Below are 17,171 nucleotides of genomic sequence, written 5' to 3'. Positions count from 1 at the left end.
TTTAAAGCACTGAACATCAAAGTTTCAAGCTCAGCTTCATGTACTGTAATTAGTTCTGTCAGGTACTGATGACCTGCATTCCCTCTTTTTAAAAGGTTAGTCATGCCAACGTAGTCTATTTTCTTTCTTTTTTTTTTTTTAAAGATTTTATTTATTTGACAGAGAGAGACACAGCGAGAGAGGGAACACAAGCAGGGGGAGTGGGAGAGGGAGAAGCAGGCCTCCCGCGGAGCAGGGAGCCCGATGCGGGGCTTGATCCCAGGACCCTGGGACCATGACCTGAGCCGAAGGCAGACGCTTAACGGCTGAGCCACCCAGGCGCCCCAACGTAGTCTATTTTCTACATCATTCTTTCCCAGGATGCAGTTGAGTCTCCATAATTTAGTATTAAGAATATAAAACTGGGGGCGCCTGGGTGGCTCAGTTGGTTGGGCGACTGCCTTCGGCTCAGGTCATGATCCTGGAGTCCCAGGATCGAGTCCCGCATCGGGCTCCCTGCTCGGCGGGGAGTCTGCTTCTCCCTCTGACCCTCCTCCCTCTCATGCTCTCTGTCTCTCATTCTCTCTCTCTCAAATAAATAAAATCTTTAAAAAAAAAAAAAAAGAATATAAAACTGTCCTTTAATTCCTAATTTTTCCCTAGTAAATAAAGGAGAAATGTCAAAAACATGTAATTTTAAAAATAAACTGAAGATGGAAAATTAAAAAGATTTTTCATAAGCTGCATAGAGAAAAGGGAGTATTAATTTCATGTATTATGTAAACTGTATATGGGATCTACAGTTCATCCTATGCAACCAGAGGTATGTGCTCCTCCCCCCTCAACAGACAGCCATGTCTTCTTATGCAGTGTCAGCTGCATTCCTGAGACACGATGGTCAAGGTCAAGTCTCAAATGGACTGGTATCTGATCTCCAGGGTTTTAACTCTGGCAAAGTGGATACCGTTGCCACCAATGACTGCTTCATTGACCTCAACTATACGGTCTATATATTCTGGTACGATTCTACCCATGTCAAACTCAATGGCATAGTTAAGGCTGAGAATGGGAAACTTGTCATCAGTGGGAAGTCCATCTCCATCTCTCAGGAGCGAGATCCTGCCAACATCAAATGGAGTGATGCTGGTGCTGCATATGTTGTGGAGTCCACTGGTGCCTTCACCACCATGGAGAAGGCTGGAATTTTCTTGAAGGGTAGAGCCAAGAGGGTCAACATTCTCTGCCCCTTCTGCTCATGCTCCCACGTTTGTGATGAGTGTGAACCATAAGAAGTATAACAACTCCCTCAAGATTGTCAGCGATGCCTCCTATACCACCAGCTGCTTGGCCTCTCTAGCCATGGTCAACCATGATAACTTTGGCATTGTGGAAGGACTCATGACCACAGTCCATGCCATCAGTGCCACCCAGAAGACCATGATGGCCCTTCTGTGAAGCGGTGGTGTTATGGCCAAGAGGCTGCCCAGAGCATCATCCCTGCTTCTACTGGCATCACCAAAGTTGTGGGCAAGGTCATCCCTGAGCCGAATGGGAAGCTCCCTGGCATGTCATTCCATGTCCTCACCCTCAACATGTCAGTTGTGGATCTGACCTGACACCTGGCGAAAGCCTCCAGATATGATGACATTAAGAAGGTAGTGAAGCAGGCATCAGAGGGCTGTCTCCTGAAACTTTAATAGTAACCCCCACTCTTCCATCTTTGATGCTGGGACTGGCATTGACCTCAAATACCATTTTGTTCAGCTCATTTCCTGGTACAACAATGAAGTTAGCTACTGAAACAAGTCGTAGACTTTATGATCCACATGGCCTCCAAGGAGTAAGAGCCCCCTGGACCATCAGCTCTAGTAAAGGCACAAGAGGAGAAAGAAGCCATCAGCCACTGGGGAGTCCTTGCCCCCTACTCATCCCCAACACACAGAGACAGTCCCAACCTTGACATTGGTGTTTCTATCCCAGGCCCCCTAAAGGACAGGAGGGGTTTAGAAAGCCCTACCTTGTCACAGATCAATAAAAAATACTGTACCCAGACTAAAAAAAATGGGGGAGAACAAAATAACTTACCTATACATTTCAAATATTTAAGCAGACATATGTACATATTGGAAATTTGAAAAGGTTTACGCATCTTAGCCCAAGACATACCTATCAGGTGAAGATTTATTAAGCCTCTAGATAGTATACAGGGCTGTACTCTTCTTTGCATATATTTGATATACTTGATATTTCAAAGGTCAACCAAAGACATGTGTCATTCTTCAAAGAAAATTCTAAACAGCCCAAAAATATAGCCTTAGAGCAAAGTCTCTAACTCATTTTTAGGAAAGTATGATTAAGCTACCTTTCAGCATGAAGCTATATTTACTTTCAAATTACATAGTTAACAATATCTTCTCTTACAATAGGGAAAACTTTCAACTTTTCCATGTAAAGAAAAGTTGCAAATCCAGCAATTTTTAATTTTATTTATTTATTTGGGGGGGCGGGGAAGAGCGAGAGAATCTTAGGCAGGCTCCAATGCCCAATGTAGGGCAAGTGATGCGGGACTTGATCTCACAACCCTGAGATCATGACCTGAGCCAAAAAAGAGAGTCGGACGCTTAGCTGAGTCACCCACATGTCCCCAGCAATTTTTTTTAAATCACAATAAAGTTTTGGGGCACCTGGGTGGCTCAGTCGTTAAGCGTCTGCTTTCGGCTTGGGTCATGATCCCAGGGTCCTAGGATCGAGCCCCGCATCGGGCTCCTTGCTCAGCGGGGAGCCTGCTTCTCCCTCTCCCACTCCCCCTGCTTGTGTTCCCTCTCTTGCTGTGTCTCTCTCTGTCAAATAAATAAAAATAAAATCTTAAAAAAAAATCACAATAAAGTTTTGATAGAAAAAATTTTCATTATGGATATGAATGTGTTGAAAACAAAAATCATAGAACTTTTTAAAGATTTCAACCCAACAATGAAATAGGTTCCTAATAAATTACTCTGGAAGCATAAGTTAATGTATGGAAGACATTCTAAAAGTTGTTACAAAACAGGTTTAATGAAAGGCTTTATGGATATTAAAAATGAATTCTGCATAGTAAACTATACATAAAACAATTACAAAGCTGTTCATTAGTTTTAATTAAGTGAAGATGAAATCATTTACTGTGGCTTTTGAGGAGGATTTTTTTTTAAACACGTTTCAAATTATAGGTCATAACTTATCTAAATTTTGAAAACTGTAATAGTGATTTCAAATGTATGTTTGATATTATAGTAATGGGACAGCATTATACAGCACAGAATATTTTATATACTTGTCTAAATTAAGCTAATTATTAACCCTTTTTAATACACTGATTGTAAAAGATCTACAGAGGGAAAAAAGGGGCATTTTTACATGAAAAAGATGATGCAAAACCTGAAAATTCACTCTTCCTTATATTAAAAAATTGAAATCTTTTATTACACTGAAATCTCCTACTAATTTCAGAAGTATAAATTCTGATGAGCGAAAACACTCTCTAAAGGCCTGCGATACAAGAGAGGCCATTTGAGGTTTCTAAGTTAGCATGACTGTACGTTAACTTTGTTTAATCCAGAGCCTGATTTATGGCTCACCAAGCATACACTGTACACCTGCCTTATAAATGAGTGGCCTAACAAAAAACCATCTGGACCTTATGATACTGATCGATGCTCCTACTCCCTGCATTTCTTGATGTTAAAACCTGTGATTCCTGTCTATATGCTAATCTATAATCTTTTGAGGTTTACAAGATGTAAAAAAGCATATAACCCTGTAAAAACTTTTTGTTCCCCAGAGCACTTTCTTCCTTGGGAAGTGCGTGCTTTCCTGCCAGCTGTTCTAACATGGGCTTGAATAAAACGCTTACCTTCAGAGATTCAGCAAATCTTAATTTAAGTAACATTTTATATTTGGAATATTCTCATGATCTTGATAAAAAATTAAATATATCCTTGCTTTTAGTAAATTCATATCACAGAACTAAAACAACTTTAATACTAATAATACAATCTTAAAATTATTAGTAAATATCTTCTCCAGATATATTTATAAAATTGGTTATAAGTAGTTCTTAATCCTATTGTCAAAATAAACTGTTAACCAAAATGGTATTCAACTTTTATACGATAATTCCTCAACAAGTTGACATTTGTCAATAGGAAGTTACTAACTGCAATTCTACACCTGATAATTTGTAGGACTTCTGAAGCTGGGCCAGAGGAAGCTTGTCTCTCAGTCAAGACAAAGGCTTTGTGGAGCTGGTTCTGGTAATTGCCTCAAATAATTATTCTATTAATAAGGAGGGCTTTTCCAACAAGAAATAAGAGGCACAGTATCATCTTCCATTTTCTTCTGTCTAGTACCAAAGAAATAAACCTGACCTACTAATCAAAACCAAAGGGGGAGGGACGCCTGGGTGGCTCAGATGGTTAAGCGTCTGCCTTCGGCTCAGGTCACGATCCCAGGGTCCTGGGATTGAGTTCCGCATCGGGCTCCCTGCTAGGCGGGGAGCCTGCTTCTCCCTCTGCCGCTGCCTCTCTCTATCTCTCTCTCTGACTCTCATGAATAAAAAAAAAAAAAACAAAAACCAAAGGGGGATTTAAAAAAAAAAGCAGCGGGGGGGGAGGGGGAGGAAAAAATACAACCTTTCCGATTCACCTAATTCCCATACAACAGCCTCAAAATCCCCACCACTTTAATACTCTGGTACAAAAAGCCATCTGGAGAGGTTGTTAGAAGACTGCTGGGCCCTACTCCCAGAGATTCTGATTCAGTGGGTCTAATCAGATAATTTGTATTTCTAATGATTCCCAGGTGATGCTGATGCTGCTAATCCAAACACCACATTTTAAATAGCACTACTTTAGATAATCCTTTATGACAGAGGTACTCCAATTTAACCATTTTTCTGCTGTTGAACGTTTGTTTCTAATGATATGTTCCTGTAAATAATGCTTCAGCAAACACTCGTGTCTATCATTAGAAATAACCTACAAGCTTTTTAAGGTTCTTGACACATGTTGCTCTAAGCTATAGCTTCCACTCCTAGCACTGTATATGGAGCATCAGCTCTATCAACTCTGAGTAATACAGAAAATCATCATTTACTGTTACTGTTATCAATTTAATAGGAGAAAGGTTATTCCATTTTAGTCTGCATTTCCTTGACCGCTGGTGAGAATAAGCCTTTCTTCCACTTATGTATTAGCACTTAATATTTCTTTTGTTTATATTGGTTGTTGTTTTTTTCTATTGTTGAGCTAGTGTCTAAAATGTTTATCAGTTAAAGCATTCTATGATATTTTTTGTACCTAATTTTCTCACTTGCCCATATAAGGTATCATTGTTTATTTTGTTTGACATATGGAGTTTGAAAATTAGAAGTGATCCAATCTACTGATCTCTTTCCTGACACTTTCCTTTGCTATCATGCTTAGAAAGCTGTTTCTCACCAACACAGAATAATTCCCATTTAGCTACTCTTAGTTTTGTATTTAAAAAAAAAAAAAAAATTTGTTCCTCAATTTTGTTTTAGTATAACGAGTTAAGTGTCTAGCTTTTATTTTTTTCTCCAAATTGTTCATCAATTTCCCAAAGTCCTCCTTTATATAATACAAAAAAAAAAAAAAAAGAAAAAAAAAAGAGGACATAAAAATGCCATCACATTCAAGGGTTCAAATCACATATATACAAGGGTCTACTTCTGGACAATCCATTCTGTTCCACTTAAATGTTTGTAAATATTACATCAGTAGGACACGGTTTCAAATTCTGTAGCTTTACCAGCACACTGACATCTGGTAGGGCAAGCCCTACCCCATCCATCATGATGGCAAACTCAAATCTGTCTGGGTCTCATTTTCTCACAAGGGTGGGTCTGTGTCTACTTCTGGAACTTGCTATGAGGAATTAGCTCAAAATATATACATGAAGACACTCTGAAACTATAAACAACTACACAGTGAGCTCTAAGTTATCATCTACATCTGACTATATAATTACTGATGACCTCTTCAAATAATACAATTCACAGGTAGGAGTTAAATTAACATAAAATATTAGTTATGAATGAATACTTCTGTGTTACACAAAATGGATAATGAACTAAACATTGTTATATACATTTTCTGCGTAGAAAATAATCCTTCTAGCTCATCTGAGTAAAAGAAAAACAAGTTGGTGCCTGTTTGTCAAAGAAAGAAAAAAGGGATGGTGAAATCATCTTTACATCTGTGGAAGATTTCAGTTTCTCAGAGCTGTGGAAACAAATCACAAGGCCAGTTTTACAAGTAGAAGTCAATTTAACTTCTTTAACCCCTTTAATTTCATTCCACAAAGAAAAGATATTAACAAAATGTGAATACAAACCTTAGAATCATTTTTGTTCCCAAAATGCAGATCCTGACTCACTGCCTGTCCTAATACAGGAAGAACTCAGACAACAGAAAACACTCTCATTCAAGGAAGTCTTAAATTAGAAATAAATCTTGTACTATAACAAAGTTAGCACCTAAAAGGTATCAGTACTGCCCCTTAAAATAGGTCCAAAGGCCCTAGATCATATGTATGATACACAGAATCATTTTTTTTTTTAACCTAGTAGCAGGGACATTAGAGAATACTTTTTCTAATCCCCTTAATTAATAAGAGAACTAAGGCTTAAAAGCTAGGTCCAAAACCTCACTTTTTTGGCTAAGTAAACTGTAAACTTACTTTAGTAAATCACTGGTTTCCTGTTCACTGTCCTGTGTTGTATCCAAAGAAAAGGCATCTGATGTTTCAGCTGAGTTGGACTCGGGTTCTTCTGCTGGAAGCGCCTGGGTTCCCAGGGAGCCACCGAAAATCTCCCTCTCCCTTTTGACCCCTTCCTCAGGATGGTCACTGGGATTTTGTAGATCTTTCTCAGTTCTGTCATGGTCATCTTTGAAAGAAGATTGCTTGGCATCACCAAGAGATGATTTTCCTGAGATATTGAATAAGTTACCAAGAAACTGAAAAAAGCTTTCTTTTGGCTGTCTATCGTTTTCTCCTATTTTGGTATCTGAGGTGGAACGGGAAAGGTCATTTGGCTTTTTGGAATCTTCCTGCGTTGGAGGAGTGATTAGCTTCTCAGCATGGTTCTTTTTGTCCTCACTTTGGGGAATCTTTGAAAAAGAAATAGAGAATAATAAACATCATCATTTAAAAAAAATCACACAAATTGACTAATAACTTCTTATATGACACGCTTTGTGCCAGACGCGAGGGATACATCTGTGAGTAAGACTGATGGCTTCTGATTCCTCCGGCCGTTTACAGTCTAGTGAAGGGCACGGTCAGCACAACTTAAAACTATATAGTAAACGTCATGAAGGGAGGAATACAGCCCATGTGGGAAGCCAGAACAGGAGTAACCAGTCCAGGGTTGGTGGCAGTGACAGCAGAGGAGGATTCCTAGAAGTGCCCTCAGAAGGACACGTACTACGTGACTATGTGATGCTTGTGCGTCCCCCTCCTTCCCTAGCTCTCTCTCCTCCTCCTCCCCCACTCTATATAGTGATGTGCCAGCCTCTAAGAAGTTAAAGATGAATGGAGGTTAGGGTACAAAATGAGAGGAGTGAAGGATGTGTAGGGAGAGATAAGTAAAGGGACAGATCATGGCAAATTTTATGCATATTTAAATTTAGCCTTAATTACTCAGAGCTAATGGACAGTACTTTCAAGCACTCTGTACATTAGATAACACCTAAATAGATCTCATTTCAGCACTGCCCTAACCCACGAAGAAGCTGCCACATTGTGTAAAATTGTTTCTCAGTAAGATGAGGAAAGACAGCAACATGGTGTTATCAATTCAGAGGAAAAGCCCACTATCCTTAGTAGTAAACCACAAAATCCTCAGACGTGCATTAATGCAAACCCTGTGCAGTACTGGGAACTCTTGCAGATGTTCAACACTTTCACGGGTCTGTTTTACCTGCTTATAATGAAATTACTAATAAAACACACTCACACTCCTGTGTACTCTCTGTGAGCAAAGACTGAGCTGCTCTATCAAAGAGTTTGCTGGCACTCCCTGTCACACTCTCCCCTGAAGCTTCATTAACCTTAGGCCCATGTGCCAACTCAGCCTGCCTTCCAAACATGCCTACTCACCTACTTGTAAAAGGAATGCCTGTCTGACAGTATCTGTCAGATGTCATGCTCACTAGTCCTTCTAAAAGAAAAGCTCCAGTGTGAGTCAGAAAAAAGATCAGAACAGCAAGGTAAAACCACCTTAGGGCACTGTCAGTTCACATGACAAAGTTTTGTAAGAGGCTGATCCTCAAGGAGGCAAGAGCATCATAATTTCAATGTTATTTGTTTACCTCGTTCCATATTTTAATCCAAATTCAAAATAGTTTTAATGGAGTGTTCCCCTAACCACTAATACAATTTAGCATATGAAAGCTTGAGAAAAGGTTTAGAACCTATTAGCCCAGGTAATTAATTTCAAGCAATATTTAAAGTCTGTTCTCCACTTGCAGAGTCAGAGGGTATTTTTGAGGAAACATTCAGATAGCATTTTTCTATGTGTTAGGAGCTTAAAAAACTCGCGAGTCTCTACATTTAGAATATGACCAACCTTCCAGAGTCAAAGTCTCACCTTTTACTGGTTTCAACTGCAACTCACTCCCACTTGTCTCCACCTCATCCCTCCAACCTTGTGCTCATTACTGGGAGAATGTGCTATAAATTAGCTGTGTCCTCTCCTCACATAAAGGGCCTCTCAGTTTGGCAAAAGAAATGCTAGTTGACATTTCCAAAATGCTCATGTGTATAAAGATATACATTTTTTGTCCTTTAACTATGCCATTTAATTTGTTGTAATTATCAGCCACAACATTTCTTCCTGAGTTAAAATGAACTAAGACTGTAACATGAACATAACAGTGTATTTCTTTTTTTTTCTATAGCTAGTATGAATGACTGCTCTTGCTGGGTAGCTATCTGAAGGAAGTAAACCGTAGGCTATTCATTAGAATATCATAAGTATTCTTAAAATGCTTCAGAGATTCACAAGAGTCTTATAAAATTGGGGCAATGGTTTAAAAAAAGGGGGATATTAAGAGAACATGGAGATTACATTTTTTTGACATCGATAAAATCTCAAGATGACTTCTGTCAAAAATACTATTTATTTCACTGCCTCAGCTATTTTTTACTTGACAATTCCTCCCAAAATACAATAAACTGCTTTCTAAACAAAAGAGGTACATTTTGCTAAACAAGTGAAAACCTTTACATTTAACTTTATTTTTAAAAAGATTTTACTTATGTATTTGAGAGAGATAGAGAGAGAGGAGAGAGAGTGAGCAGGGGAGGAACAGAGGAGACGGACAAGCAGACTCCACCAAGAGCATGGAGCCCCACGTGGGGCTTGATCTCATGACCCTGAGGATCATGACGTGAGCTGAAATCAAGAGTCAGAGGCTTAACCGACTGAGCCAGCCAAGTGCCCCTAGATTTAACCTTTTTAGAATTATACAAAAAATTTTTTTTGAAAATCACTTTTTTCCTTCCCTTTATTTTCAGCTTCTTTGCTATTCCAGAATCTGTACCTTCAGTTTACTAAATAGCACTTTTTGTCCTTAGATGTCTCCATTTCTTAATTTTTCCCTAATAATCTTCTGAGAAATTTGTGTCAGTGAAATACTCCCAACAAGAAAAAAGCATCTAAAGCTAGGAACAAAAACTAGCAGAAAAGAGCACTGCTATCCAAAGTAAACACAATAAATTCTTTATTTATATAATTAAAATTTTAAGTCTGATCTAAAACAGCTGCTCTCTCCCCTCAGCCTAAACAACAATAAAATTCAGCCTGCCACAAGCGAGGGCCAATGCTGCCTGCCAAAAGGACTGCCTGCCAATGTTCCAATGAGTAGAATGAAAGCAGTCAGGATTCAAGCAAACAAAACATCAATTCCAGTTGCTCTCAAAGATGTTGGCATTCCACATATAACAACAAAGGCTACTGATGAAGGCATATGTAACTGGGGAATTTGAAATTTTTTCCCTTCACACTCAATTTGCTATAATGCAATGTCCTTAGGTCAATTTCATCCATCCATCTCCTCTCTTTGCTATGTGCCTAATACAGGGAAGCACCGAAAAACATCAGGGACACTGATTAGTAAGACATAGTTTCAGCTTCAAGGAGCTTACAGTCTAGCAAGATACTCATTGCTTATTATTGTGTGGGGCTTACAAGAGAATCCACTGCATAGAGGAGGTAACATTTGAGCTTGCTCCTGAAGGGTGAGAAGAGCATCCTAGACACACAGTATACTATGTACAAAGACACAGAATTATGAACTCTGTTTATCATGGCAGGGGTGTGGCTGAAGACTGGGGTACAGAACAGAGAATGAGGTGGATAAGATGACTAATAAAAGCAGAGGCTGAGGGATAACAAAGTCATAGATCACTAAGTTTTCTAAATTGGGCAATGATTTGAGTAAAGTAAAAAATGGATACGGGAAATAGGAAAGGTGAGATCAGGATCTTGTGGGGATGGGAGGAGGTAAGGCAACAAATTACTTAGATGTCAAACACTGAATTTTTGGTCCCCTGCTGATGTAAAGATGAGATGTCTGGAAAGTAGTCAGAAGTGCAGTTTAAGAATGCAATTTGGCCATACACAGTGTATGCAGGATAAAAAGGGCTCTAGGGAAAAAAAAAAGATTAAAAGGAGGTGCAAATTAGAGAAGAAATCAGTGAGAGATGGAGAAGGCAAAAACCAGACCAAGTCATCCCTCCAGAATACTGGTCTCCAAAGGCAAAGGACAAAGACTATTTCCAAAAGCAAGTGGGGAGTAAATGCCAAATGCCACTGTGAGGTCTAGAAAGATGACTATCCTCCCCCACTGTTCTTCAAAAACAACGGGCACACTCATGCCTCGGGAACTGTATGTACATCGACTCTTCTCTCTGCTTAGATTTTCTTCCCTCACATAGCTATATGACTCACTCCCCCTCACCTCCTTCAGACCTTTACTTACAACTCATCTCTTCATTGAAAGCTTCCCCAGTCACTCCAAAATTGTCAATTCCTCCACTCTGAAAGTGCCAATATCCTCTCTCTGCTTTTTCTCCTTTGTACTTGCTAGTGCCCAAATACACACACACATATACACTTCCATTATTTAATATCTGTTTCTTCCTCTAGAAAGTAAAAGCCACAAGTGCAGGGATTTTTGTCTATTTCAATCAGTGCAGTATCTCTAGCATCTTGAAATGTGTCTGACAATCAGAGGTGCTCCAATAGTTGTTGGATTAGTAAACAAGTAATGAGGACTATACAGAAGCCCCAGGAATGCAGGAGGAATAGTCTTAACAGCTCAGGAATGTGTGAGTACAGTCCCAAATTCAAGGTGTTAAGCTGTGAGTAGGCAGGCAAGGGAACAGGAATAGTCAGTAAATAGAAGGGAATATTTTGAGAAATTTTTTTAACAACAACAAAAAGACAGAATATGACAGTTTAAGGTCTAAGACAGAATAAATGGTTTTTTGTTCTTGTTTTGTGGATCAGCTCTATACCTACTGGAAAGAGAATAACTGCTGTACATGAGAGAAGGATGCCAGGTCCCAGAGTGAAAAGCATAAAGTGAGATAAAGAGACCAGTAGAGTCTCTAATACTTTTTCTAATAATAAAGGGAAAGTGTTAGCTTTGAAGTGGATTAGGGACAAGTCCTCTTCCAGGTAAAGAGGTAAGGAAGTGGCAAGGTCTGAGCAATTCTGTAAATAGAGAAGACAAAGAGCAAGGTCCACCAAGTGGCTCTGACCTCAGTAAGTGAGAGGAGAGATGGCAAGCCAAAGGAGGGACACACAGGTGGAGCTGGGACTTGGGCTCCCGAAACAGAGAAGACTTGGACGAGTGTCTCTGGGGAATGCAGTACTAGGCTGAAATGGGTATACCAAGTGGCAGTTAGGGTCCATGCAAGCTCGAAATCATTCACTCATTAAGTAAGAGCAAGATACCATTCCAGGTGTTTAGATGCAACCGGAAAAAAACAAAAAAACAAAAAACACCAATAGCCCTGCTTTCATGGAGCCCACATTCTAATGATGTAAGAATTTATTTGCAGGTCCAACTGGTATTAGTTTGTCACCCCCTCGAGTATCCTAGAGCATGTGGCAGGTGCTGTGCCAACATGGTAAGTGGCACAGGGAATAAAGTCAAAAAGGTCACAGGATAGAGGCTGTCACCAAAGAGCCTGCTGAGTGGAAAATAATGAAGAGCCAGGTGACTCTTCCTTTACAATCTCGAGCACCTGGCTTGGTCATCCTTTCTACTTCAGACTCTGCCTTTATTGTGCGTAGAAAGGATGATCCTTCTGAACACCCTGACTCCCAGTTCTTTAACACCCTCAACTCCAGTGACTTTCACCTCCACTCTTCTTGCCTCTTCCATTAACTCTGACCCTAGTGAGTCACCCATAACTGTATCACCTCTGAAACTCAATCTCAGGCATTCCCCATGTGCACACCCTCTCCTCCTTCCAGCTGTCTTACTCTACTGTCCCAGGTGTACCCACCACACCACTCCTCCTGCCCCATCATAGCTTCTGTCTTCTCCTACACTGTCCCTTTCAGTTCCCACAGTTTCCTATCTTTTCTGCCCGGCCATCAAATACAACCAGTAACCTCAAAGTCTCTGTTTTATTCCTTGGTCATCCCCACTGAGAAAAATTCCAGTGTTATCTTTCTCTAACTAAATGAGTGAGTCTTGTTTTAAAACACCACAAGGATATGCACACCATGCAGATTTGGGCTGCGAACAATTCAAAATTTACAGCCCCAGCTGGAAATCTCTCTGTAACCTTTCCTTATTTTCCACAGCAGCTCTTTCACCTTTCCCACCCACTCCACTATCCTACCCCTTTGCTCAGCAGAGGTCACTACTCTCTATTTCATGAAGATATTCCCTCAGAGCCCTGACTCCTGCAGCATCGGCACACTTCCTTCACTCACTAGCACGCTCACCACGAAGGAAGGACTCCTCCTCTTCCCAAGGTGAATTCCCTCACCAGGGTACCAGTGCAGAGTCCTTGATGACTCCTTGGGAACCACAGTTCCTCATCTGCCCCTTCTGGAAGCCCACCATTCAAAAGTAAATGCACAAGGATAGCCCTCTCCTCTCTTTACTACCAACCTCCTCAAAAAAGGGTTCCCAGCCCTCACCATCTTCTTTCCCCTTTCCTCCCAATCACTCTCTAAGCCCTTACAATCTGACTTCCTCCCTAGTTGTGCTGACCACAGTCTCTAAGAAACCCTGTCCCACTTGCTAATTCAATACACTTCTTACATGGTGCATCTGCAGAAAGTGAGACTGAATCTCTTCCTGATAACCAATCTTCCATTTGCTTCCATGACATTACTCTGAGATTTTCCTTCTTCCCCTCAAACACTTTCTCCATCTCCTTCAAGCTCACATTATTCTAGCCATCCCTTACAGAACATATTTCTCCAATTTCCAGCCTGGGCCTGCTTTTTCTTCATGATCTTCTTTACGAGGTTTCATTTCCCACAGATTAATCAGATGATTCCCAGATTTTGATTGCAGCTCAGACAGTATGTTCAACTATCAATCAGGCATCCATATCCACCTGGGTACTTCACTGGAACCTCAAGCTCAATACATCCAATACTGAATGTGTTCATGCTTTGTCTCCATTCTTTCATTTTCTGCAAATCTTAATACTTCCGCTTGTTTAAAAGTCAGACAAAAACATCACCTGTTTCCTTGCTTGCACTGTCCCCAGTCCATTCTCCAGACAAAAACTAGAGTAATCTTTTATAATTCAAATCTGGTCATCCCTAAAGGCCTTTAATCACTATCACGGCACTGCTGTCAGGATAAAATCCAACCTCTCAAGCATGGCATTCAAGGTGTTGGTGGGTCTAGCCCCCTGTAACTTTCTCCAATTTCATCTCCTGCCACTCACAATGCTTGCAAATACCTAATGTCATCATATCCACCCTCATTCATTCTCTCCCCATCTCTCTTCTCCTCTCTCTCTCTCTCCTACAGAATGTCTTTGCAATAATGCTATTCCCACTGCTGAGACCACTTACCCCTTGCCCTCTTTGTCTGGAAAATTTCTATTACAATAGAAGTTTTTTCAGAATGGAAATCGCCTACGTACATGTTCTTCCAGTGAACATTCCTAACAACTGTTTTCCCTGTCACCACAAGGTGAAAACAATTTCATCCTAAATATGACTATCACCTAAATTAACAGGTACTAAAATCTGGCACTCATACACTAAAACCAGCTGCTTACTTGAGAATTCTAGTTAATTTTCTCCTAAGACATCTGGTTGCTACATATTGCTTGGCAAATTTGTCAATATTTGAAATTCTACCACCAGCAGTTAAAATTTCCTCAATTCTGAGGGAAATAATTATTATCAGATTATTACCGATATCTTGAGCTAGCTATAGATTAAGTAGTGCTAAAATTTTAAATCAAAATTACTATTTACCTTCATCATAATGGATTTAATTTGTGGTGGGATGCCTGATTAATTCCATATAAACTATTGATACATATTTGCATGAACAAAATTTTTCAAATGGATTTCATGACTAATGGTAAGGTGCAAAGATGAGCAATTTATACTCCCACTGTTAAAGTAATTTTGCTTGAAAGATAACATTACATTTTTATCACAGCATTATTTTTCCACTAAAAAATTAGAACAGGCCAGCAGGTTGGCCTTCAACTATTTTGCTCTAAGCTGGTTATTGTTTAACATAACAAATTACCTACAACTTTTATGTCATATCTCAGTGTTGTGATCAGTTCTGAGATGTCACAAATAACTTATTACTGAAGTTAGTTAAAAAGCTGAAATTTCACTTTTTAAAAATGCTCTAGAATAGAATCAAGGTTTTAGCTGAGGTGTTACTTTCAGTTTTTCATTTCCATGTAATCTCTGATAAAGGGATGTAGTTATATATGGTGTACCAAATAAGTGCCTTTAACCATTAAGTGACCCAAGACAGTCATCTATCATATATGTCAGAACAAACAACACAGGAGTAAAAACTATTGATCTAAAAGAGAAAAGTCTGAAGTATAGAGTAGCAATGGGTATGGACAGGAAGAAAGGGCTGTTGATGGTCCCTGGCACAATGGGGAGGGAGACAGAATGATAGAATCATTTCCAAACATCAAGATTGGGTAATTGGTGGCACCTTTTAGCAGGACAGAGAACACAGAAAGAGAAGGGAACTAGGATAAAATACTCTGAGTTCAACTCTGAATGTGTCAAATCTTATATCCAGCAACACTGGCAGGAAAGGTGCATCAAAGAATTGGTTCTATTACCCTGATGCTCAGCAAAACATGTTGGGCTGGAGGGACAGGTGTGAGCTTTGTCACAGGCTTAGATGTAGGTAGAAATCAAATCAACCAGGGCAGGTTGTGTAAGGACAGAAGAAAAAAGGAACAAAATGACATAAGATAGGAGAAAAGCCACTCCTTTCTGTTGTGGTATAAAGAGTTCTCCAATGAAAACACTGGGCCAGAATAATAAATGTTTTTATTTCTAGGAGAGCTTTTCAGAACCCCCTCTAATGTTCTTGAATCAATATCTGGCACCCATGAAGGTAAATGTACTCACAAAAATCTGGAGTATGTACATTACCTTTCATAAGTCTGTTTCCATTTTGATAAGGTACTCCATCATACCACAAAGTAGGACCATTACAGGTCTATAATAGAATGAGCTGCTGCAAATCAAACCAGGTGCCTTATAACACATTAAACACCCAGGAACTCTAAGGTATCAAGGCCGCAGACCAGCCCCAGCCATACAGACAGGCTTCAGCCCTGCCAGTTCCTTTGGGCATCTGACCACAGAGTGACACAGTGGGATCTCTACTTCAGACACTCTGACAGCACTCAGTCTTTACAGAAGCAATCAAGGGGTAAGAATTTTTGACTTCTAGCTAAATTTCAATATGTCTATCTCCACGTATGCCTTCTTTTCAAATGTGATAGAGAATCAATGTTTCTAATAGTTATTTCTATACTATGCACCCAGAAAAAATCAGCACCATTCTCAAACAAAAGAGTTCTTTCTAAGGTTTAGCCAGACTTTATATGGCAAGAAGGCACCTCTTTCCCTGAGTACCTATGTTGTGTCTGGCATCGTGTAGTGCTATACATGTTATCTCAGTTAATTCCAAAACACTTCTATGAAATAGGATTTGAACACCTCCCCTCCACCCATAAAGATCAGCAAACCAAAGTTCAAAGAGGTTGAGTAAATTTTCCAAGATTACAAAACTACCATATGGAAAGCTGGGATTTAAGCCCAGATTTGTCTGATTCCAAAGACTGTTCTTTCCATCACGGCATATGTTAATTTTAAAACTTTTCCAAGGGGGCCCATAGTTGGCAGAAGCAGAGAAATAGTGGCTTACTATGAGACCACTCATTCCAATCATCAACATTCCTATCAATTAAAGCTAATCTATTTATAAATGGGTTCCAAATGTGATTAAGTTGAAATTTTTTTAAAAAAGAGTTCCTGTATTTGAAAAAGAAAAATTTGAAAATCTTTTATTAATTTGATGTCATACTGCTGCTATTATCTGTATCGCTGAGAAAAAAGGATAGCAAGCATTTATTAAGGCCGTAATTTATTTAAAAATTAGTTCAGTAATCAATTTTCCCCTAACCTAACCAAGAAAATATTTTTTTAAAAAGATTTTATTTATTTATTCACGAGAGACAGACGGAGAGAGAAGCAGAGGAAAAGGGAGAAGCAGGCTCCCTGAGGAGCAGGGAGCCCGACTCAGGGCTCCATCCCAGGACCTGAGCCAAAGGCAGACGCTTAACGACTGAGCCACCCAGGCGCCCACCAAGAAAACATTTAATGCATTTAAATTTTACTGTCATTTCACTTTTGGCCAAAGGAAGTTGAAAAAAACCAATAAGGAAAGAAGAGTTACACAAACCAAAATATGAACAGATGTATAAATTTAATATATCCATCTTACTAAACAGCACTGTACATTCAATATAAAATTAATATAAAAAACAATGACTTTTTCTTCAGTAAGATATTCTTGAGCTATAATTTTTCCATCTTTACCTATCAGTAAACAGAGGCAATAGTTAAAAACGTACGG

The 17,171-nt window shown here is 39.5% G+C and overlaps 1 protein-coding gene and 1 pseudogene across 2 annotated transcripts in view; one reads left to right on the top strand and one right to left on the bottom strand.

The window, feature by feature from the left end:
• The window catches only part of CRYBG3 (crystallin beta-gamma domain containing 3), a 105,207-nt gene that overhangs the window by 65,374 nt on the left and 22,662 nt on the right, over positions 1-17,171 (bottom strand). For both annotated transcript variants that reach the window (XM_032406380.1, XM_032406381.1), the window contains exon 3: positions 6,718-7,148. In XM_032406380.1, coding sequence (XP_032262271.1) covers positions 6,718-7,148 — 431 coding nt within the window. The remainder of the gene's footprint in view (positions 1-6,717; positions 7,149-17,171) is intronic.
• On the top strand, positions 805-2,410 carry LOC116633763 (annotated as a pseudogene).

The sequence above is a fragment of the Phoca vitulina genome, unplaced genomic scaffold (assembly GCF_004348235.1).
Source record: "Phoca vitulina isolate PV1807 unplaced genomic scaffold, GSC_HSeal_1.0 scaffold8, whole genome shotgun sequence".
Classification (NCBI taxonomy): domain Eukaryota; kingdom Metazoa; phylum Chordata; class Mammalia; order Carnivora; family Phocidae; genus Phoca; species Phoca vitulina.
The sequence above is the reverse complement of the archived record's forward strand: the minus strand, read 5'-3'. Positions and strand labels throughout refer to the sequence as shown.